The sequence below is a fragment of the Sinohyriopsis cumingii genome, chromosome 17, assembly GCF_028554795.1.
Source record: "Sinohyriopsis cumingii isolate HCF-2022 chromosome 17, ASM2855479v2, whole genome shotgun sequence".
In the NCBI taxonomy this organism is placed as follows: domain Eukaryota; kingdom Metazoa; phylum Mollusca; class Bivalvia; order Unionida; family Unionidae; genus Sinohyriopsis; species Sinohyriopsis cumingii.
The window spans coordinates 45,415,378-45,441,904 of NC_142977.1; the positions used below are offsets into that span (position 1 = coordinate 45,415,378).

Sequence of the window (26,527 nt, forward strand, 5' to 3'; positions counted from 1 at the left end):
CCACTAATATAAAAGTGTTTGGAGAAAAAAATGTGATGTTTATATTTAAAAATAGTAGACACCTGCATTCTTTATTTTCCCAGGTTAAAAATGCGTTACATAAAACCGTTATCTTTGATTTTGTTTCTATCTGTGAGCCCTTGGTTCTAGTTCAGAGTATCTATGGACATTGATGGTTTTGATATGGTGTGCTTTCACAGACATATCACATTATCTTTTAAAAGTCTGTCAACCTACAGAGCTGAGACTCTGCTTAATTTCAAGGGTGGTGGGTGGATTTTAACAAATTGATGCATCCAGCTTGGGTCTATTCTAAACACTATTTGAAAGCATTTGTAGGCCTTGCCTTTTTTGAATTCATTTTATCTCTACTAAATTCAGAAAATGTCCCCCCCCCCTTTTTTTAAATGGAGGGGAAATTCCCCACCCAAATCTTAAGTTTCTGGAGTAGACCCTGATTCATTTGTGTATTTCTGTTATTTACTATCATAACCATGGATACCATGCACCGTACTGAGTAGTATGGAATCGTATCTGCCATTGCCTAATCAGTGCTAAATAGACCAATTATGTGAATGCAGATATGGGTCCCCACTTCATATTAATGGGTAGTCATTATATCCATGCAAATAACATTACTTTTAGTTCATATATTTTCATGGGATTCAATTCTCATATTTTTCCCCAAATATCAAATTCTTGTCATTATTTGTGGACTTAGGAAGGCCATGCTATTATTACCATGAAAGTATTATTGTTTGCTGGGTAATTAAATTCATAGACTGCTGCAATCACAGTGCGCATGAAAAATGGTATCGTGTGAAAAAATGTGAATTCATACTTTCTTGCTTTTGTTGTGTGATGCAAGTATATATATATATAATCAGCTCTCTAACTCTTTCTCATACTGCAGGCATGCCCAGTCGACCACCTGCCCCATCTAACTCATTTAGGAGTCCCAGCAACCCCCCGACCCTGAAAAGTCCGACTAACTCCAAGTTTAATGGTATGCTCTTTTTCATGGACTTGATACCTTACAGCAGCTTGGGAGAATTTCTGCACTGTTTAGTTTTATATGTTGACTATAAGGCGGAACATATTATGTTGTAATGTTGTCCACCTGTCCTTCCAGCTGTTACCAGTTTCATCTCAACATCTTGAACTGTCCACATCTAAAGTGACTTAACTTTGTGAATATCTTCAACTTGGGTTGAATTTTTTCCTTTACAAAACTATAGTACCATATCGTGTATGGTATACTACATGTATATATATATACCATATATATTTTTCAGTACATGATAGGCTATATGTAGTGGCCAGTATAATTGGTGGAGGAAGAATCCAGGAAAATCCTGGAAAGAACCTCTGACCCATAGGAAGCTACTGGCAAGTTTGTTCATGTACCAACACTGGCCAAACTGAGACTCAGATCGAAAACAGACAGAGGTGAGATGTCAGGGATCTGTAAAGGCAAGTGCCTTAGATGACTTGGTCAGCTGAGGCCTCCACTTGGGTTATTAGGAAGAACCCTATTTATTTTGGGTAAAAAATGTCAAAGGTCAGGATCACTGTGACTAAAGAAAAAAAAATTTGGTTTCTGCACAGTAACTTCATGTTTCCATAATCTATAGTTGTCAGACTTTGTGGATTGCTTATGTCGGGGGCAAAAAAGAACTCTTGATTTGGACCTAAAAGTGCAAAGGCCAAGGTCATTGTGGCTGAAAGAAGAAGAGTTCTCCTTCATCTATGGTTACCAGACTTTATGGGTGGTTTGCAAATATGGTAAAGAAGAACCCTGCTTATTTTGGAGTCAAAAGGTCAGTGGTCAAGATTACTGTGATTAAAAGAAGAAAAAATGGTTTCAACACATTCTACATGTATGATAAGAAAGAAGCCTATCTATTTTATGGTCAAAAGATCAGGAGTCAAGATCACTGAATGAAATAACACTGGTTGCAGCTGAATAGTTTAATTATCAACATGGAGGTCTGTTAGGGGTTCTGGGTGGCCAAGTAGTTTCAAGTCCTCACCTTTACCAATCTCTGCCATCTCACCTGTTTGTGTGGGTTCGAGTCACAGACTCAGTCAGTGTGGTTATTTGAGAAAGCTGCCAGTAGCTTCCCATGGACTGGTGGTTGTTCCTGAGGTTTTCCTGGATTCTTCCTTGAACAACTGTACTGTCTGCCATTTATAACCTATCTTGCGCTGAGAAATGGCATTAAACCCAAACCAACAACAACATAGACAACTATTCGGCATAAAATGTACTCATTACTCTTGTTCTAATTTTCATTTCCTGCCAGTCACTGATCATGAAAATTAGAAATGTTTTGCATATATGACATTGTTCAGAGATTAAACTTGTAAGATGTTAATTTTGACCTGATACATTTTAAAAATTGTTGCTATATCCGTTTGCATGGTGCTTAAAGGGCGACTTAAAAATTTTGTAACCTTACATATCTCAGACTGCACCTACCCGTATTTCATGTATTTTTTCATACCCTTTAATTTTTCATACACAATCCAGTTATCAAATAATAATTATTTAAATCTGTCATAATTTTTTGTACATATCACTTTGTATTTTTCGAAAAAAAATGCATTAAATTATCGGACATAAAATTTCTGCTGAGAAGGTTTACGTTTGGAAACTATATCAAAAATAGATTATTGCCATTTTGTTTTTACAAAAATTAATAATTAATTGTTGGTGAGAAAATACAGTGACTGATGCATAAGCATGGACACCCACAGCATAAGTCAAGGGCGTCACGGGACCCCCAGACAAGTTACATCATGCAAATGAAGCTGAAAATAGGTCACAAAATTCTGTTCAAAACGCTTAGTAAATATTAGCTTTGGTTTCAGACTGCTTGCTATACTAACTCTCCTGGCCGTGACTGACTGACCTACCCACCTGGCAAAATAATCCTGCGGGCATCCATGCGCATAAGCTTTCTTATTGTTATTACAGTATCTACTGGTGTTTATTAACAAATGATCAAAGGACTTCACAGACCATATTATCATTAATTAATTCTCCTTATTAAGTCTGTCACCGTAACAAAACACCATGTGCATTTTAAAATTAGAAGACCTTTGATGTTTTTTTATCCTATAAAAATGACATCTCAGTACATGTTAAAGTGAAGACCACAGACAATTGGTCAACTAGCCTTATTGTTTCATTATAGTCATACAAACATAAAACATAAAAACCTAGTCATTTTCTATCATAAATATGAAAATCACGGACTCCGTTAAATTGATTCATATATATACATATACTATCTTTTAAGTACTTGTTCTGTTTTGACTTGGATATAATTAACATTTTATTGCTAATCTATTCAACGATATACACCACTATTATCTTTATTGGCGAGTTCAAATAACCAGTAATGCTTATGATCGCTTGTCCTTATAACATCTGCTGTATGGACAACGGCTTCAGTAGCAAAGTGACAGATTTTGATTTCCCTAAAGAGAGCTTCATTTTCCTACTGGCAGCTTCGCTGATTTGACCTCTTCTTCGATTCTTGCACTCAATCTGGTTTCAACTGGAATAACCCAAAGGCTAAGCATGTTTAATTACCGTGTAAATAACACTGCATAGCCATGTGGTTGTTGTGACAATGTACATCGTAATTAAAACAAGAATAAATTGTTGATTTAGAGGTTTTTTATTGATAATGCAATATAGTAGGGTCATAATACATGAGGATTATCACAAACGTCAGGTAACAGTCTTTTTTTTTTCCTCTTTGCAAATGCTACAAATAAAAACCACCCTTAATAAATACAGTCTTGTACACTGACAATTTTTTTTCTTCATATCTCTCTCTCACACACACATGCACGGTCGCGTGCATTAACTAAAACGTGATTTAATGTTCTTTATTTTTTATTGCAATTTGATAATGAGTTTATTGTTAATGTAAAAATACAAGTTGCACATAATTTCTTGACAATGTGGTCTGATATCGTTGCGTATAATTTGCCAATAAATAATACCCATAACTAATACATGTTCAAACCATCTTAATCATTTTGCCAACATTAAACAACATAACAGCTGCATATGCTCTAAATGCAGATGAGCTTGCACACTGAGACATGATCCTCTCTGTCTCTCTCTCTCACTAATAACAGCAAAAATCTTGCAGTACTTTGATTTTTATTGTAAATAGAGTCTTGAGTTGAGAGCAGAATGAGACAGAAAATATATGTTCACTTTGTATGTTTGTACTCTTAGGTTGTCGAGTAGCGTTTGTTCTGTAGAACTTGTTCAGGTACAATTCCTTTATTTTTCATACATGGTCAGTACCACCAAATGATAATTATTTATTTTACATATAATTTTTCATACACTGAAATTAATAGTTATTTTTTCATGTACGAAAAATAACATGAAATACGGTAATCTACATTTTCCTGACTCGGCTTCTGTCATCTCATATTTTAGTTATTTGTGTCTTGAATGCATTGCATGGGGAAAGATAACCACTTCATTTTTTACCTTGTCTTGCTACAGTTGACCACATGACCGCCCAAAGTATGTACTTAGAAGCAATTAGAATCCGACGACTACCAGCACAGAATTTTTTACCCTTTAATGCAGGTGACCCATTTATGATGACTTAATTATCCACAGGTGCAGATACCATATGTACATGCTTGTGAGTTGCATCTAAATGCAGAAAACATAGACCCAGATCTGACATCACATAATATTCTGGCAGATCAGGGTCTGTGCTGTGTCCAGTTGGACTCGACTTTAAGCATGTATCTATGGTAATATGATTCAGCCCATCCTTGTATGCATGTGTTATGTCTCCGAACTGCTATTTCACTTTAACATTGAGGCTAAAACATTTGAATATGATTGGAGATAGTTTGAAAATGTTCATGGTGATTTCGGATGGGGGAAGGGAGGTTTTAATATTTATGGATATACAGCACACCTTCACTATAAGGCCCTTCATTATGCTGTAACATGGATATGGTCATGAATTCCATTTTATTATATATTAGTAAAATTTTATGTATAATATGCTTCATTACGAAGCAGTCTCGCTAACAATAAAAAAACGTTATGCTCCATAGTTATCATGGGAGGTACAAGGAGGGAGTGTTGTATGTACTTCATGGGAGGTACAAGGAGGGAGTGCTGTGTGTGCTTCATGGAGAGGTAAAAGGAGAGTGGGTGAGTGTGATATTTGGATTTTTTAAGTATCTTTAAAAAAAATTCAGTCATATCACTATGATGTCTGCAGTGTGGCAGTATATAGTGATGTCTAGTACTGGGGCATCATGCCACTGACATGTAATATGATGTCCCACTCAGTCATATTATTCTGACACAAGGCCAACCAGTCCAAACACTAACTTCTTAATGCTGAGTGCCTAGCAAAGCAGCTGTTAGTCTTTGGTGTGACTCGACTGGGGGTCGAACCTGCAACCTCCCACAACCGAGTTAGATGCTCTAACCACCAGACAAACTGGAGCAATCAGTAAAAGGAGTGTGTGCTATGTGTAATTGATGGAGAATGATACAAAAGAGTTTGCTGTGTGTAATTCATTAATAGTGGTACAGGGTGGGATTATTATGAGTAAGGAGGGAATACTGTGTGTAATTCATTATAAAATGTGTAATGGTTTTAGTGATGTCGTAGAACGTCTGTGACATGTAAGGTAGAAACTTTAACATCTTAGTATAGTCTTTAAATGTGTACAGCTGTTTTGGAATTCGGATCCACCCATTAGGGTCTTGAGTGGGGTGGGATGAAGCATATATGTATAAAGGAATGTGGATTTTCTGTTGAAGTGGCTCCATAGGGACCAGAATGTGTGGTAATTCTTTAGAGAAGTCAGGTTACATAGGGATTAATCATTTTTCATCGAAGTAAAACTTGGCTTGAAATGGCAAACTGTTTCATGTTTTGTCTAATATTTCAGGTATGTACCTAGAATGAAGTTTATGAAGACAATTTTTGTCTTGCTGTTACATGTAATGACAAAACATATATATCACTTTTCTCATGGTGGCAGAAGCATCATTGAGATTCTGAATTCCAGTTTTTTATAACTGTACATTACTCCTGCATGAAGCAGTCAAACTTTTTTAAAACTTCTGCCAGGTACCTGTCGATCTTAAAGATTGGTTACCCAAGTACCTGATGAAAGGGAAAGTGTTTGTAAATATTCTGACTCCCTTTCCTTGGCCTCACTGTCAAATGCAGTTGCATATTCAGAGACTAAGCTTAAGCTTTGTAAGTAACACTTGGATCATGCAGTTTGTGAAATCTATTAAACGTTGCAACTGAACACGTTAATTGTGCGGCAAAGATGAAAAAAAAAAAAAAATACTTTCCGCTATACCATGCTCATGGCTCAATCAATCAGTTATGTGGAAAAACAAGCTTTGAAATTAAGGTCAAATATTTTTTGGAAGAGGCAGACCTCTGCTTGTTGACGCTGAAAATATGTATATTCACAGATCAATCAAAAAGATTGCCAACTTGTAAGCAGAGTGCTGCCTTTCCAAGCACTGGCAGAAAACGTGTATATGGTAAATGGGGTACCTTATTGCTGATTTTAAAAACCAGGTTATTATTAATGGGCCTGGATATTTGTTGATATCTTTGAAACCTTTTCATTTCGTGAAAGCAGTTCATATAAAAGGTTGCCCATTGAAATGTTCTGGTTGTGAAGAAGAAAATAGCATTAATGTGTTTCAGATTCCAGACATTGCAGGATGCAGGAAGTAGCTCCATTCGTCTTGTATTTGAGATCTCAGCTATAGTACATTTGTGTTTAAGATCTCGGCTATGGTACATTTGTGTTTGAGATCTCAGTTATAGTACATTTGTGTTTGAGATCTCAGCTATAGTACATTTGTGTGTGCTTACAAAAGATACAGGTGTTTTGATACTGAGAGGAAGGTAATCTGAACTTTAGTGATGTACAGATTTGTGAGCACAACATATGAAGAGTCTGTTTTTTTGCATTTGGACTGATATTATAAGCTACTTTGGTAATGAATAACTCGGATGTGGATTTTGGCAGAGTTTGGCGGGGGGTATTCCTTTTAAAAGATTTGTATTTTCTGGAAAACTCTATGAATTTTTCCTCAAACCCTAAAACTGTATGAGTTTATTTGAGAGGACATAAAACATTAATTTGAATAAAATATGTTGCTTGTTAAATTCAGATTTATAAGAACTTTACTATTTTTCCAAAGGTGATGACTAAATAAATAAATAAAATGTGATAGATTTGGTTTGATCAATTGACACACTACATAGGTTGTTACTGTAGTGGTTTGCTATGCAGTGATAATGAAGTAGTGTGGAGAAAGTTTAATTTCTGTCAGAAATAATATTCCCTGAAAACTGTTGGAAGTCATGAAGAGTATGAGCCATGTTGAAGATACACAAGTGTATCTTGTTATAAGTGAATCCATATCAAATTGGTATCAGTATGTTAAAAGCATAGTGAGGTATGTTACAAATGTAATAGGATATGTTACAAGCATAGTGAGGCATTTGAGAAGAATAATATGGTATGTAACAAAGAAAGTGAGGTATGCTACAAGCATAGTTGGGTATGTTCCAAACATATGGGTTAAGTTCAAGCATAGTATGTCAAAAGCATAGGCATATGCTACAAGCATAGTGTCAGGTATGTTGGAAGCATATTGGGTTTTGTTGCAAGTATCGTATGGTATGTTACAAGCATAGTGAAGTATGTTGCAAGCATAATGGGGTTATGTTGCCATCATAGTTTGGTTGTTGCAAGCGTAGTTCAATATACTACAAGGATAGTGTGGTGTCATAATCATAATGGGGTATGTTACAAGGATAGTGATGTATCTTACAAGTATAGTGGTGTATATTACAGGCATAGTGACATGTTACAAGATCATGGGTATGTTACAATCATAGTGGGATACATTCAATACAAATCTTCATGTAAATTATTCTGTGAAACCACCTTGTGCGTTATTCTTTAACTACAGTATAATGTTTGTCCATGGGAGCCATTGAATGAATGCCTTGTAATAAAATAACATCATAGATATAATTTTAAAAGCATGTTACAAGCATAATGGGGTATGTTACAAGCATTGTGAGGTATATAACAAGGATAGTGGGGTATTTTGCTAGCATAAGGATATGTTATGAGCATAGTGAGGTACGTTGCAATCACAGTGAGGTATGTTACAAGCATAGTAGGGTATGTTAGAAGCATAGTGAGTTATCTTACAAGGTAGGAAGATATGTTACACTGTGAAACCACTTTGTGCAGTATTCCTTAAATATAATGCTTACCCATGGGAGATGTTGAGTACGGGGGCTTTGTAGATAAGAATGCCTTGCAATGAAAAACATCATACAAATAAATTGACCACCACACTGATTGTATGTATGGCCTTGCAGATAAGAATACCTTGTAATGAAGTACATCATCCATATAATTTTACCACCACACTGAGTGTATGTATGGCCTTAGAGATAAGAATACCTTGCAATGAAATACATCATACATATAAATTTACCACCACACTGAGTGTATGGCCTTCAGATAAGAATGCCTTGTAATGAAATACGTCGTACATATAAATTTACCACCACACTGAGTGTATGGCCTTCAGATAAGAATGCCTTGTAATGAAAATCATACATATACATTTACATAATGAAATCAGGACTGCTCCAGTGGTCTAGTGGTTAGAGCATCCACCTCGGAAGTGGGAGGTTGTGGGTTTGAACCCCAGCGAAGTCATACCAAAGACTTTTAAAAATGGTACTTACAGCTGCCTCGCTAGGCGCTCAGCATTAAGAGGTAAGTGTTATGACTGGTTGGCCTGGTGTCAGGATAATGTGACTGGGTCAGACATCATGCTACATGTCTATGGCATGATGCCTCAGTGCTAGACATCACTATAAACTGCCACACTGCAGACATCATAGCGATATGACTGAAAAATTATTAAAGCTATGTTAAAAATCCTAATCACACACACATGTAATGAAATGGGATTCATGATCATAATGTTGTGAAAGGAGCTGGGTTATATTAGAGGCTATATAAGAAAATATTTTACAAGTGAAGTGAAAATATTGTATTGTCACTAGTGGCATCCACCTTCCAGATATTTTTTATATATAGAGATTTTGTCTATTATTGCTGCATATAGTGTCACTGTATATTAATTTAACAATTTAGCATAAGAAAACAGTTTTAGAGCATGATGTTTCATGTTTAATTTATATCATAGGGTTCATTTTCCTGTACATTTCAGCAATTCTGTCCATTATATTTAGACAACCTTTTTATGATCTTTGCATTTGATCTTCAAGGACTGTATATTTATCGTTTTTTTTCAGAATGATTTATATTTGACAAGTCTTTGCACTTTCCCCCATAGTTTTAGAGCTGTACAGATCTGCAGTAGATTGCCAAGATTGTGTTGATGTGCTGATAAACCTGGTCTTACATACTCCTTACTCAATAATTTAAACAAGTTCAGTTTTAAAGTTTTATAAACATAATCCTGATAATGTCTTCAGTCTAAATAATAGAAGTAAAATGATCAAATATATGATTTTAATAATGACTATGCTATCCCACCCACCCACACCCCCAGACAGAATCGTAACCCTCTAACGGCAACTTTATTTTTTCCACTGAAACTTTCACCTAATCTCTCAATTCATTTAACCAGTCTAATCCTATTCTAGAAAAATACAAAAATATTACTCAAGATTTTGCTGAAAATTTGTGGATGTATATACATCAGCATTTTTCTCTGTCTTTCACACACATGTACCTACATTCACATGATAAGACCCAGTGAAATAGCATGCTAATTGTTTTTCAAGAGACTCCTTAGAATATTTCATTTATTCAATTGAGAGATTGTTAATATTGTTTTTATTTGTGTGAATTGGAGGTGGACGTGAATATTTAGGTTTTGTTGGGTAAATCCCACTTGAGGTTGTTATCCTGAATGATGGTTCTGAGCACTTAAGCTGATGTGCATGCATCATCAGTCTGCACAGATTTGGGCGATGCACAGGTACTCCCTCTTCATGACATAAAAGCAGAGTTTAAAAGGTGGCGTAATTACGAGTGCTGATTTGACTGGTCAGTAACAAAGCTCAAGCAGTTTATTTCATTAAAGATAACAACAACAATACAACAACTGAATTACCAGTATGTTATTACTATTCAGTACTGTAAAACAAAGACTGGGATGTTGTTAATTCATTATAGATTTGTTTGCCAAAATCAGATTTTGATCTATTCTGTTGTAAAGTGGCTAGCTACGTTATTTTTATTTGACCAATTAAATCATCACTGTAGATTGCCTGACATGTTGACTTTCGCTTTCATGATTCAGAATGTGGGGTTTTCGTGTTTGACAAAAACTTGTGCGCCCATTGTGCATGCATAACATTTGTAACCATTATGGATTGATAGAAGTAAGGTTTGATTACATCAGCATGATTCATTGGTATGTCTATGCTGTATATTGTAGGAGAAAATATATAATATAGGCAACAGCATGTTCTTTTCTCACCTTGTTATTTTATATACATACTGGTATTATTAGGTGGAAGTTTAGAACTGATGTTTCAAAACTTTTTTTTTGCAAATACATTCTAAGAGTCTGTACATGTGCTGGGGAATTAAGAATGAGAACGTTACTGAGATGCATTAGGTACTTCGAATATTAACTATGTACAGTGTATGAAAATGAGTAAGAGGAAACCACTCAGATACAATTATTCAAATTGCCTCAATTTACTATCCTATCCCCAGATACCTGTGATTTAATCTACTATTATGCACGAGTTAGATGACACAAAAATCAAAAATAAATCCTGTCAGAATTTATCACTTTTAATATTGTGACCTTTTTAGATCTGCTGTCATTAAACTATTAACTATCCAAAATTAAAATTTCGTATGTGAACTCAATTGTCAAATTTTACACCTGCAAAATTACCTGCTGTATGCTATATACGAGATACTGTGGTCTCATGAAGGTGATGTGAATCCTTTCCACCCAAGAACCTAATAAACCTTAGTTAATACACCTTTGCTGGATAATGGAATTGAAAAGGGTAGAGTGGTATTTGTCTCGTTCAAATTATTTATCCTAAGTTAAGTTGTATATAAGCAGTGAGATCAGATTAACGAGATGAAGGTAATGGTAACATGAAAACTGAAGAGATATCATTGCAGAGTACATATGTATGCGATCACATGGTTCAAGCATCAGCACGAGCATGAAGCACAATTGATGGACAAGATAAGACACATCCTTATAATTTTTAACACAGACATTGCACCTTGGTTGGATACTTATTTGGGGGCTTTGAGAGGGTTTTATACCCTTTTGGGGGCTTTGAGAAGGTTTTATACCCTTTTGGGGGCTTTGAGAGGGTATTATACCCTTTTGGGGGCTTTGAGAGGGTTTTATACCCTTTTGGGGGCTTTGAGAGGGTTTTATACTCTTTTGGGGGCTTTGAGAGGGTTTTATACCTTTTGGGGGGCTTTGAGAGGGTTTTATACTCATTTGGGGGCTTTGAGAGGGTTTTATACTCTTTTGGGGGCTTTGAGAGGGTTTTATACCTTTTTGGGGGCTTTGAGAGGGTTTTATACTCTTTTGGGGGCTTTGAGAGGGTTTTATATCCTCGGATGTAAATGCCATGATGACTTTGATTCTGTACTGAACATAACCCGATGTTCTAAAAATAATGAGCTTATCCTCAATTAGCATAATTATCGTTCATTTTAACCTCAATTTAAGAGATATAAATGAAATACACACCTTGTTTTTAGAACCCACATTAATGGAAAATTGAAACAAAGCATTTACATTTGAAACAGCACGAGTTGTTTTCAACAATTTTGCTAAGGTCTTGGTCAAGGTTTTTCAATTAACTCTGTGTCTGACATGCAGGCAGAAGGTTTTTTTTTGTTATTTTATGTTATTTGTAACAAAGTAAAATTATATCGTTTGCTGTACTTCTCTTTCCAGCAAATAAAGTCCTTTGTTATGCTGTGGCAGTTTTTGACTATGCTGCTACTTCAACAACTCAGCTTTCGCTAGCCAAAGGAGACAAAGTTGCAGTGATAAGCAAGACGGGAAGTGACAAGGGCTGGTGGAAGGGAGAACATTGTACATCAGGCAAGGTGAGTCACCCTGATAAGAGTTATTCCTCAGGACTGACATTTTAATGTAATTTAATTTCTTCATAGGAAAAGTTTGTACTTAATTATTTAGACTAGTTTAGTAAATGATCCATGGAGATGAGAAGAAAGCAAATTTATTCAAGAAAATTCTAGCTTAGCTGACACATACTTGTTTGTAAAAGCTACAAGGTTGTTCAGTCATTAAGATACACATTGGAATGTTGATATCTTTTACGGTTTTCCCTGTCAATTGTGACTGCTCCGGTGGCCTAGTGGTTAGAGCATCTGCCTCGTATGTGGGAGGTCATGGGTTTGATCCCTGGCCAAGTCATACCAAAGACTTTTAAAAATGGTAATAACAGTAGCCTTGCTTGACGCTCAACATTAAGAGGTTAGTGTTATGACTGGTTGGCCTGGTGTCAGGATAATGTGACTGGGTGGGACATCATGCTACATGTCTGTGGCATGATGCCCCAGTGCTTGACATCACTGTAAACTGTCACACTGCAGACATCATAGCGATATGACTGAAAACTTGTTAAAGCTACATTAAAAATCCAAAATAAATACACATAAACTGTCGATTGTCATGAAATAAAGGGTATAGCTACCTGATTGTCATGACTCTGCCTTTAATTTTTGTTTGTTTTTGTTTACATTAACTGTATAAACCTTTCTGTGGCATACAACTTCACAAAACTATTTTATTTTATTGTTACAAATTGAATCACTAAAGTCCCCCAAAATTTCCATGGTAATTTTCTGTAGTTTTTTAATGTCTTCAGATAAATATGAAAAGTCTAGCAATTTAACAAACTATTTTTGGTTGGGAGGGATTTCACATATCTACAGGAATATTGGTACATGTGTTTGCTGTCTAGCAAGCCCTTGGAGTCTGTTTAATCTGGTATTACATGAATCCTCCAAGACTTATTTATTCTCAGTTGCTTGACTTGAATTTTCATAGGATTTGATTCTTAAATAGTTGAAAGTAGAAAGCAAAGATAACCTTGTCTTATCGTTAGCATATCATGTTCTTTATAACAAAAAAGATTTTAATTTTTAAATTGAATAACCCTAACAAGCCAGGCATGATTATGTAATGAGACTAGCTACTGATCCCTTTGGAAACTGAAATAAACAATGAGCAGTTGACAGCTGGTGATCGATAGATGGAGCCAGATGATTTATATGAGAATAATATTAAAAAAATTAGTGCTTTTAACTATTTGCTTATTTATATGCCTACCATTATGTTAAGATGGACAGCCAACTGTCTGTTAACAATTTTGTTTCCACACAATCAGGATGTTCACCATCTACAGTCACTAAACTTTATGGATGGTTTACACCTGGGGTGAGGAAAACCCTATCGAGTTCTTCATCAAAGCTTGAAAAATCACTGTTACTGAAAGAAAACATGGTTCCACGTAATGACTCCATGTACACTTACCCAATTTTGTGGATGACTTGCATTTGGAGTAACAACCTTATCACTTTTGTGTCAAAGGTCAGGTTCTCTAAAGGACGAAAAATGGCCTCTGCAAAATAACATTAGTTCCACATCACAGACCTAGATCAGAATTTGTAGCTAGTTTGTACTTGGGTAAGGAAGAAGTCTGTCTATTTTGGGGTTAAAAGGTCAAAGGTCAACATTGCTACGACTGAAAAAAGTGAATTATGTACAAAATTTAATTTCTTTTCATGGAGGACTATTAAATTTGGGGTGGGTGTATCATGTGCTGTGCATTGTACTCTTGGACTAACAAGTAAATAAATGTAACAATTATTTGTTTATAAAGGCAATTGATTTCGTATATGCTGTTTATGTTTCAGATTGGTTACTTTCCACTTGCATATGTTAGAGAAGAAGAGGAAGAATAATCAGGAGCCAGTCAGACTTTTGGTTCACACATTTTATTGCCCCAGTTGTCCTTCCTCTGCACAATTGTTCAGTGGAGACTATGGACATTGTTTTCAACAATTATTCTATGGACTAATTTTGCTTAATCCTACAATATTCAAATCTGTGTAGACTGAAAGAAATTCCATTTTTTCATCAGGAGTTTGTTGAATCAGCCAGTATTGTTGACTGTTGTAAAGAAGGACTAAAGAATTTGTTGTCAATAATGAATCAAGAATTTGCTGTTTCTTCTCAATATGTGAATAAAGGCAAGACTTGAGCAACAGTTGATTGATTCATAACAAGAAGATAGAAGGCACTGAAAAGCCCTTGATTATTAATGGGAATTCTGAGGCGGTTCAGTCACAGTGACCTAGAAGTGGGCTTGTTTATAGGTTGCATGTCACAGGATAGCCTACATGCATTTTTATTTTCAGATATGACTAGCTATTAATAGGGTGTTGGTGGGACTGAAATGTATTTCACAGATGAACCTGATAAAATATGTAATTAATGAAATGAAAAGGTAAATCAAGAAAACAAATGTGAAATTAACAGAGGAAAGAAAATTGAGAAAATTAGGTTTGAAATTGGCATACAAGATACAAACTTTGTAAAATGAGATATTTAATCAGGCCTTGAATTCATAAAGGTTTCATAACTGTACCATGTGTTTTTTGTAAGAATATTAATGGCACAGATCTCTGGAAAGTGTAACAAGTTCCCAAATTAATCTGTGTTAAAATTCCACACTGATAATGTATGATAATCATAACAAAACCTGTACAGTTTACAAGCACTACATTTTTCTTACTGATAGCAGGATTTCTAGATCTTTTGTCAGTGGCTCTTGTTGTACTATTTCATGCAGTTCAAAACTTGTTTGACAAAGTGCCATTGTCACGATAAACAAATCTTCCACTGCGCCATTGTGGAGATAAAGAGTAGTGATCTATTCATATAGTACTGCACTTACACAGAAACTCAAACTATCCCCATAACATTTGAAACTCCCCTTTTTTAAAAATGTCATTGTGGGAATCACCTGAGATATTAATGGACTCCATTTGCAGTAGGATATCATGTATGTCATAGATTGTAATGTCACTTCAGCACAATAGCCACTCCCGCAATAATTCATGCACAACAGGGTCCAAAAACATAAACTGCAGTATAAGCGAGGGCACAGGTTACTAATGAACCTATAATAAAAAGTGATCATATCCCCACACCCAGAAACCTGCAAAGAGTGGGAGTGGGCTGTTTAATTGCTGAGTACTTATTTTATAATCGCATAGGGAATAATTGTCAATAAAATGCTTTTCTAATAAAGTTGTTTGGTTTTGTGTACATTGCCTTCAGTTTCAGGATGTCCAACCGCTGAAAGGTTGTTATCATTATTATAGCTGGTTCCAGCAGCCTTCATGTACATGCAAAACATTGTGTATTATGTCACTTCTCTTTGTTGTTGTTGATTCGATTCACAACCAAACAAGATTCCTTTTCTGAAAAGCTTGGGATATTTATTTCATGAAACAACCATCATCATCAAAACTAAATTTGTTAAAATTGTTCTCCTAGTAAAATATATTGCCATGATTTCACTGGAAGTAATAGTGAAGCGTCTTCACTCCGTTGAAGAGATCTCAGAGTGCCAATTTAGGAATTTTAAGTAAACTGCAGGCTCTAAAATTAGCTTCTCCACAATGAACCATATCTGTGAAACAAAGCTTTTTATTTCACCAAGTATTCATTACACTTGGTTGCCTTGCTATATTTGATGAACTTTTTGAATGAGCACACTAATTTAAGGTAGCTTAATTGTATTATATATGCAGTACTATTTATAACAGTGTTCAAGTGATCAATTTTAAAGAGTTCACATGACACAAAACCAGGGCCATTGGATCTTTTGAAGTAAGATTTACATGCCTGTTATCTGTTCTTTTATTCCACCACCATTATTTGATTTGGTACAAAAGACATAGTTAATGTAATAATACAAAACAGTACTGCTTTAATTCATTGCAACAATACAATACTTGTGTAAGCCAGATATTAAAACACAGTGGGCACTTAATTAGGTTCTGACAGAATTACCTGCAAACATAGCTTTTATGGTAGATTGACAAATTTCATGTTTGATCACATCCGGGCACTTGGCAGTTATGATTATTACACTCAAACCAAACTAAAAGATAGAACTAAAACATGAATTTGACATGTTGACAAAACTTATTTAATTGATATGTTGCCTTAGTAGACATTAGTGACACTTTTATGGATCAAAATTTTATTGAATATTGTTATTTACCATACACTAAGAATAATGTTGTTTGGGAACAAAATTTTACAAAATATAACTTTGTATTAAATGCTGACAATTTCATAATGGTAATACAAATTTCTGGGTACTATCTTCAATGTGTTGAAAATGTCATTAGAAACCAAACAAGATAATTAAAGATTCAGTTCTTATAATATTAGAACTTCTCAAATAAAAACAGGAAATATCGGAGTAAATGCTGTGCACAACAATGCTTTGTTTATACTAAGGCTGTTTCATTTAAACTTGGTGGTGGGGGGGTCCATCAGGTTTAGACCCCACTCAACAGGAAATGAATAAAAGTATGTCCCCCTTCAACTGATGTTGAGGACAATAATCAAAACACATACACTCACAGGTCTTAAACATTGTTTAGTAATAATATAGGTTATTGAGGGTGTACTGTCAAATATCTTGACCTGCATATTTTTTCTCAGCAGTGGCAAACAAGATTGCATGAGTGCACCTGAGATATCAGATAGAATTCTAACTTCTAATTCGGGGCCCTTTGGTGACCAAGTGGTACAAATCAATTACACATCTCACCTCTGTCCATGTGAGTTCAAGTCTCGGCTTGACTAATATGGATATGTGAGTAGCTTCCATCGGCTAAGTCGTTCTTTCCAGGATCTTTCTGGGTTCTTCCTGACATATTGGCCGTCATGTATAGCGTATCGTGTGTTGAAAAATAGCGTTAAACCCCTGCAAAACAAACCAAACATCTGATTTATTATTAGCCATTAGGTAGTAGATCTAATATTTCTTTCTGTAATTGCACTTTTTATTCTGTACTAAACTTCTACAACAATTTCAATCCTGATATGCATGAATGTCAGGTGTGGAGTGATGTCATGCCATGACTTGTGTCCTAATTGATGATATATATGTACCCTGGACAGTACTGTTTAGTTTTATATCTCCATTGTTAAGGGCTGTTCCAGTAAAACATAGATGGGACCCAGGGAAGGCACTTTTAATGTATGGTACTCACCCATAGGTGCAATTTAAAACGTTCTTCTCATTTTAATATGGACTCTGTGAAATGAAAGTACCCGAGCATATAGTTTCAAAAAACTGCCTTCCTAGGGTACCATTTATATTTAAATGGAACAACCCAAAGTATATGGGACAAAATCCAAGTACATAATAATTAAAATTACTGATTCATGCAAATTTTATACTTGAAATTTTGTTATGATTTACAGGCCAGGTTAACAGAGAAACCATATTTATTTTTCTTAAATAAGCATTTTTTTGTACTTAAAATGTGGACATACCAACATTAATTTGATGTAATTAAGAAATTGTTTGTATAAAGGTGAGGATACTTCTTAGGGATTCTTGTGTACAAAATCAAGTATTGACTGTATAAAAGCATAATTTTTATATTTCTGCAAATTCAATTTAGTTTGTATAATTTGCAATATATTTGTATATATCAATATATAAGAATGCAAGAAAATAGATTCATATGTATACTTGTTCTTTATGCATATCTGATGGTTATGTTGTACATGTATGTCTGTTCGAGTGTGTGTATGCATATGCTAGTGGTTGTGTGTTTAATAAGTTGAACAAATATGATTAGTGCCAATTAATACTTTAGTTATGTAAGATGACAAAAGTTAACATTTTGATTAGCACTCATTTATGTTGTAGAGCAGCAAAGGTCACCTCCATTAGAGAATCACCTGACTTAAAATCACTTGCCTACAAAACAGTCACATTTTTGAGATTATCTTAACCAAATTGTAGTAGAAATTAACTGCTATTAGGTAGTCACCTATTTTAGGGTTTCTGTGTTCTTTGTTTTCCAGGTATGGCTGCTTAAGAACAGGTTCAGTTATACGCAGTATAATTGGTGGATTGCCAATGCTGAGATAGCTGTGTCAGCATATCAGCATTACAATTTACACATCATTGGGAGTTGTGTGTATATATGTATATATATATTAATTTTTTATGCTAAGTTTTATTTGCCAACTGGTATATAGAGACAGTTGTAAATTCATAGAACCGCTCTAATATTTCCAGCACAAGTTCTCACTCTTGCTGTGATTAGATACAATTCATGCCTTGACAGGAGTGGTCAGGTCATTGTCAGTTACACTGTTTTTACATTTGAGTGACAGATGGAGTCTAGGATCTGTCGGTTGATACTATATAGTAATATTCCATTACAACAGTCAAATTGTACTGATTTGGGAAATATCTTGCCTCACCCATGTTCATAATGCCTTTTAATAAGGGTAAGATACAGGAACCCATTAGTAATTAAGCTTTGGAGGGAACACATTTTTGGTTTTGGAATGCTTTGAATCATTTTGTTGCTTATGACATACCGATAATGTCCATCCCAAATAGTATTTGTACTAATAATAGTAACACAACTTTATGGTTTTTGTAAAAGTTAGTAACAACTAATGAATCAAGTGGACTGTGAGGTTGATTACAAGTCAAAAGATGAATTTCAGATTTGGTTAAGCAAATTTCAGATTTAGATAAGAGATTACATCCTAATGTTATGGCCCATGGATGTTCCGCAGCTACATTTGAAAATAGTTGAGCATGTGTTTAACAAGAAATTGCCATAGTAAATCTTCCAGAAAAATTTCAGATGTTATTATTAATTCTAACCTAGTTTATAAGAAACAGAAAGTTTAGAAAAATTTAAAAATTGTTAGAGCAATACATTTACAATATTTAAAAGTCTCTGAATAACAGTATCTGCAGTTCATTCATATTATGTAAATTGGCACCTTTTTTGTGTCATTTTTTTATATTGATGACCTTTATTTAGAGAACAAAGTAAATGGTATTTCAGAAAATGGAGGTGAACTGTATTGCATCAACTGCATGATTTGTTTACTTTATTATTAATTTCTTTTCCTGGAAAAAGTCTCTGAATAATGCTCATGCTATTATTATGACTGGATTTACTTGCATACAATGTATTGGAGGAAAAGCATCCACAAATTAATGAATTAACCTTTATATGACAGGGATGAGAAATGACATTCATTTTAATTATCGTATTAGGTTGGAAGTGTTTTCCCTAAAATTAGAAATTCTACTCAGCTCTTCAGTATTCTTGACATAAAATGAGTTTGGTTTTTGTTTATTTTTGATAATATCCATGGCAAGCTTTTTCTTCTCAGCATGAGTCTGGAAAATGTATATAGAAAAATATTCTTTCATTCAGGTTGATTTCAGCCAGTTTGAGGCATACAGTTTAGTGATGTTTACTCAAACATCGAAATGGTGCTTCAAGTACAGGTTCTTTCATTTTAACAAAATTCTTTGTAGGCAGTATGTAAATAATTCATTCAGTTTCTAATTGTACAAGAATAATAATTATTCATGGTTTCCTGTATGCAGATATTTTGCCAGCACACTTAAGAAAGATTGTTTTAACCATTGGGTTCAGTTTCTTTCTTTGTGTTCCGACAAACATTTACACAAGGCAAACTGTTAATTGGAACATTGGTGTGTCTTTCAAATGCAAGTCAAATAACTTTGTGTTCTGACAAGCATTTACACAAGGCAAACTGTTAATTGGAACATTGGTGTGTCTTTCTAATGTGAGTCAAATAACTATGTGTTCTGACATGTATTTACACAAGGCAAACTGTCGGTTGGAACATTGGTGTCTTTCCAAATAACTTCTTCAGTTCTCTGAAAGAGATTTGGAATTATTTGTAGTAATACTTCCCAGGTTGGAAAGTTTTTAAGACTGAATATCAGTCTAGATATGCAAAGATTAGAGCTTTGTTAAAGGCTGAGTACTGACAATGACACTCAATGATGTTTCAGCCATTTTTATGTCATTGCTGACAATTTTTCATTATGTGTTTTAAAAATTTTGCTTTCAGTAGCCTCTTACCTACATTGCTGTTAGAATGATGACACATCATTGTGACAAAGGTGAGGTTATTATGATACATTAAAAAGCACAAGTTTAAGGAAAGTTCAAAATTGCCACAGAAATCTGAGATTGTTCTCTAACATGGGAGAGAAGAGGCTGAGGATGTTCTGATTCAGTGAACAGCATGATAATTGCTATTCAGTATAACGCAAGTTTTAAGGTCACTTGAGAAGAAAAATTCTAGGAAAGAGACTGGTGCATGTACAGGGGTATTTCTTGTATGAAATCCTACTGTTAATGTATATATCTTGTTTACATCAATGATAGATAATAAACTTTGCAACAGAATTAAATTTTCATCTTGTTTGAGATAGTACACTGGCTATTAGCAAATACCAGCGTTTTCCTTAATGATTTCCTTCATATGGTAATGTTTGAGTGATAAACAAAAGATTAATCAAATGGGTTGCCATTTTCTATTTGCAAAGAAAAAACATTTCGATGATAGGTTTGATGCCACAAAAATTGTGTTGGATAGTCTCGATGAGGTTTACACAATTTTTATAAGTCGGCTGTTTATCAAAACCAATCAGTAATTAGGCTTATGGGATTGAAAACTACATTCAAGATTTACTTACCTCTGAACTGCTCTAGTGGCCTAAGTAGTTAGAGCATCCGCCTCGGATGTTGGAGGTCATGGGATCAAACCCCGGCCAAGTTATACCAAAGGCTTATAAAAATAGTACCAGCTGCTGCCTCTCTTGGCACTCGGCTTTAAGAGGTTAGTGTTGGGACTGGTTGGCCTAATGTCAGGATAATGCTACTGGGTGGGACATGATGCTATGTGTCTGCGGCATGATGCCCAAATGCTAAACGTCACTATAACCTGTCACACTGCAGACATTGTAGTGATATGACTGGAAAGTTGTTAAAGCTACTTTATAAATCCAAATTTCACACACATAATTACCTCTGAAACTGAAGAGCATGAGAAAATGCACAAAACTATACACCTCTGAAACTGAAGATTTGACATGGAATGTACTCCATTAGCATGGGCAATTTAACATTTTGCATAAAACACTCTTAAGACATTTTTTTATGAGGAATTTTTCTTAAATTGCCAGGCATTTACTTAAGAGCATTTCTTTAGAGTGGATGTTTTTATCGCTAATTGGCTGCCATTGTTGTTGAATTTTTTAATTCCCTCTGGTATTTTATCCGAGTGCCCCAGATTATGTGGTCTAAGTACTCAATACACACACACACACACACACATAAAATATATGGTGTTGTTTATTGCAATTCTGTCCTGTATTTTAATGTATACCTTTTATTTTCAACATCAGAACTGGAATTGTGCATGTGTGTGTGTAATGTTGATCCATTTCTAGTCACAACAGGGGCTGATTGCAGTGCTGGGAAATAATGGGAGCGTAGCAGGAATATTGTACTGAAAATACATTTTCTTAGGCAGGATTACTACAAGTTAGAATTCTTGCTCGCAGGCAATGCAGGTTGTTAATGAGGCATGCACTGAGACATTCAGTTTCCTGGATTTGATCATTGTAAAAGTTAAAGGAGGTATTGACAGTTGGAAAACTGCAATCCGTCACACTCTGCAACATAAGTTCGCTGTCATTGTTCAGGATATCAACTGCATATATCCTACAAGACAGCGTGAATCCTATAATTGTGTTGAGAGGCATGTGAGAATTAAATGCTTTCTGCATTCCGATTCTTTAGAGAGGGAGCAGACAGGGAGACAGCATATTGATTGAACTTTTGGACTGCTTTATGTACAAGCCTGTTAGAACCGTTGGTTTTGTACCGAGTCACAGACTTGTTCTCAAACATTGATTCATTTCATAATGAAAATTGAAATTTTTTAACCAGTCCTGGAAGAATGTCACTAAAAAAAATGGTGACCAGTTGCCATGTTAGAACCACACAGTCTGTAGCATCATTAATTTTAAGTTTGTACTTCACGAGAGCAGTAACCTGTTTGATGATTGATAGTTTTGTGTTACTCAGATATCACCATATGAACAAAATGACTGCTGCTAAAAACGTCGGTATTAGCTAGTCTAAGAATACTTTGAAACCATGGGACCAGTCAAGTGAAAGAGATTTTAATATAATTATTTACATTCTACATAATAACATTATGCTAGCTCTTAACCACAGCTTGAATGATCTCAGTTATTCCAGTTAAGCCTCTTTGAGACAACAAGATTTTGCTGAATATGCTATTTGTAACAAAGAATCTGTGGAAATTTTGGAAGAAAAGAATTGAAATATCATGTGTCACTTAAGAAAAAAGTTTGCCATTTTAATCAGATTATTTCAAAAGAATGTGAGTCATTATATATAGGGACGGATCTACTATTTAGGTTGTACTTTTTATTATTAAATGCAAGTATGTATCAAAAATAATAATAATGACTGCAAATAAAGGAAAATAATTTCCCAGATGCCTGTATACTTTTCTTTTCAAAACCAAAATGTAAGACATCCAAGGAGCATTGGAAATATGTTGTTGCGACTGTTAATATTTGGAATTTATTTTGACGAGCTCATCCAAACCAATTCACCCACCCACCACATCTCTGCTTCTAATTACAGTATAAAATGTTTTAACTGCCCCTACCCCCTCCAGTCATGATCCGTTTTGGTAAGATGATGAAGTATGTTGTAGCCTCTGGACGTGCATTTGAATATTCCAGCTCCCTGTTCTATCTGGCCTAAATGTATGATGCCGTTCAACAGCAGTTGTGCATCACAAGTTCCACTGTACTATCCTAAATAAAACATGCACGTTGGTAAACTGCCAACTAACCAGATTCAGTTATTTCTATGAAGCCAGATCACCACGACGAACTTCGTGACATCAAACCCATTATTGCATAGTGGCACATGTCGTGTAAGCAAACAGGTTCTGTTGTGTGGCATTGTGACAGTTATGTATAGGTCACATATCCACGCATGCCCCAAAGAAGCTTATACATAGACCACAGTGGCAATGTCCCTTATCAATGTCCCGTCCTACCATGGGCTTAGTATTTCAGTGAAGGTCATCCGAGATACCAGGAGATGATGATACTGCAAGACGTGTTCATTGTCAATGGGGCAGATTTGTGTTGAATCTGTCGTCTTCTAGCTTGTAAAACCTATGATAGTTGGGAAAATTCTTGCTGATTACATCGACTTCCACTTAGTGAATGTATACCCTTTTAAGAATAGTATGTCTGATAACGCGCACTCACTGGGAGCGGTCAATGGAGCTACCTTGTACAGATCTCTCGCATCTAATTTCTGACCGAGTGTATTCGACTCTTGGCTCAGACAATGCGTGTATATGAGAAAGTCTGTCACTAGCTCCCTGTTTCTAGATGGTTCTTATTGGGTTATTTCTCCGCTAAGTATAGTGGCCACCATGTGCGGCAGAATGTTAAACCCCACAAAACCAATCATGTATTCAGAATGGTTTTTCGTAAATACTTGAGCAATTTTTTTAAACTTTTCCAGTTTTGCTTCTTTTTATTTGGTACTGTATATCCAGAATTATCTTGATGTTCTGTTAAATTATGTTCTGTTCTTTAATATATTTCTGCATGTTTCCATCCGTAGTGGCTATCTTGAAAATTTTGTCATTACTACATTTCCTGATTGGATGGCTATATCTACATGTTTTCACTAAAAGACTTTCCCGTGGGTTTGTGGTTTTTCTCGTGTTCTTCCTTCACCAGTTATACTGGCCGCCGTGTATAGCCTATTATTACTCATGAACATAATATAACTAAAATTTGTCGAAGTCAAATTATTTTTGAAAACGAAACTTGAAATAATGTCTCGTACAAATTGAATTATGAATATACAAAGTGATAAAATCTCCATCATTTCACTTCAAAGTTATGAATACAATGTCTTACTATTTACATATCTTGGTAAAGAAAGAAACTGTAATGAAAAGTTCTCATGTGTCTTTAGTCAAATAATTTAAGACATAACATGCTCATATTTACCCTTTCCAGCTGCAAAAGAGAATAATTGCTTGAAATATTAAACGACTGAATGCTATGTTCTGTACATGATGAGGTGGCTACAGCTATTTTATCTGTGTAATTTTGTGTTGTTTTCTTAATGATATCACTCAGTCTCAGATTCGGCTAACGTGGGTACGTGAGAAAGCTTGCCAGTAGCTTCCCGTGGGTCGGTGGTTCTTCCCGGGGTTTTCCCAGATTCTTCCTCCACCATTTATACTGGCCGCCATGTGTAGCCTATCGTGTGCTGAAAAAATGGCGTTAAACCCCACTACAACAAATTATTGACGACTTTTGGTACACGGTCGCACCATAACAGATCGTTCTGCTCTGCCCTTCAGCTCATTATTATAGTTTCTGTCTCTTCTGTCTGGCTGAGACAAAATGCAGTGTAAAGGAATGTGAACAATCTTTGCTTTCTGGCAGAGTTATGAAATGTAAAAGTAATAAATGCACTAAATATGTCGCCATCATGAAGATTTCTGAACATTTTTTAATTGTTTTAGTTGGATAGTGACCATACGAATATAACATTATATATCTAGTAAAGGCATGAGTAGACCGCTCCGGTGGCCTAGTGGTTAGAGCGTCCGCCTCGGACGCGGAAGGTCGTGGGTTTGATCCCCGGCTGAGTCATAACAAAGACTTACAAAATTGGTACTAACAGCTGCCTCGCTTAGCTCTCAGCATTAAGAGGTTAGTGTTAAGAATGGTCGGACTAGTGTCAGCATAATGTGACTGGGTGGGACATCACGTTACATGTCTGCAGCATGATGCCCCAGTGCTAAGCATCACTATAAAGTGCGATATGACTGAAAAATTGTTGTTGTTGTTGTTTTTGTTGTAGGGTTTAACGCCATTTGTCAGCACACGATAGGCTATACATGGCGGCCAGTATTAATGGTGGAGGAAGAACCCGGGAAAACCACGGAAAGAACCACCGACCCTCGAGAAGCTACTGGCAAGCTTTCTCACATACCCACATTGGCCGAATCCGAGACTCGAACCCACGCAGACAGAGATGAGATGGCAGTGATCCGTAACGGAGAGCGCTTTAGACCACTCGGGGCCCTTCCCTATGATGTAATTTCTTTACTAAAGCTGAGAAAATAAATTGTTAAAGCTACGTTAAAAATCCAAATCACACATACACACGCACACAAAGGCCTATATAAATCACTAACGTATATCAGTATATAATAAGTGGATCAAATCGAACACTTGAATCTATTAAAACCAGAAATAATGGCATAGTCATAAAAGAATCTACGTCAAAACATTATCCCAAGAAATGACTTTTCTCTTTCCAAAGAGAGACATTACCCATCAATAGTATATCTTGCTCAGGCAGACTCTGTTGCAGCCAAACTCCATCATAATATATTAAATGTTTCCTTGGCTATACTGAGAGCAATCAAAATTCTGTGGTTCCATGTTGAGACAATAACTTGATCGGCAAGAGGTACAACTCTCTGCAAGCTCGACTAGAAGAATCACAACCCTTAAGGGCACATAAATTTCTATGATACAATCACAACCTTTAAGGGCACATAAATGTCTATGATACAATGTTAATTATAAATATACATCACAATAAAAAGTATGCTGAATGGCTCTTGAGCTATGTCAGTTAAAACCAAAATTACAACTCTATCCAACATGAAGTTTATGAGACAAAACCCATAATGTTAAATCTATGTTGTTGAGAAAATTTACAAGCCAAACTTCACCTGAGTGTTTGACCGATCCGGTGGCCTACAGGTTTGACCGATCCGGTGGCCTAGTGGTTACAGCTGCCTCACTTTGCGCTCAGCATTAAGAGGTTAGTGTTAGGACTGGTCGGACTGGTGTCAGGATAATGTGACTGAGTCGGACATCATGCTACATGTCTGCGGCACGATGCCCCCGTGCTAGACATCACTATAAACTGCCACATTGACACATCGTAGCGATATGACTGAAAAATTGTTAAAGCTACGTTAAAAAAAATCCAAACCACATCACATCACCTGAGTGTTTATTGGTACCTGGTCCGTAGTGGCTACATGGATCTGGTGTTGCAGTGATATGAAACTGGTCAAATCATAGCAATAACTGTCAAAGTTGATATTGAAATGATGAAATCTCTAAAGGCACAGTTAAATGTAATAGACAATTCGTCTTACCTATGGCAT

General features: G+C 35.5%; 1 protein-coding gene across 13 annotated transcripts in view; it reads left to right on the plus strand.

Moving 5' to 3' along the window:
• Positions 1 to 22,784, plus strand: part of LOC149778535 (proto-oncogene vav-like) — a 220,624-nt gene extending 197,840 nt beyond the window's left edge. For 11 of the 13 annotated variants that reach the window (XM_089939423.1, XM_089939418.1, XM_089939419.1 and 8 more), the window contains 3 exons: positions 914 to 1,006; positions 12,062 to 12,216; positions 14,053 to 22,784. In XM_089939423.1, the coding sequence (XP_089795549.1) occupies positions 914 to 1,006; positions 12,062 to 12,216; positions 14,053 to 14,100 (296 nt within the window). In that variant the 3' untranslated portion in view covers positions 14,101 to 22,784. The remainder of the gene's footprint in view (positions 1 to 913; positions 1,007 to 12,061; positions 12,217 to 14,052) is intronic. The other 2 variants (XM_089939430.1, XM_089939431.1) reach the window with 1 other exon arrangement.
• Positions 22,785 to 26,527: the final 3,743 nt, after the last annotated feature.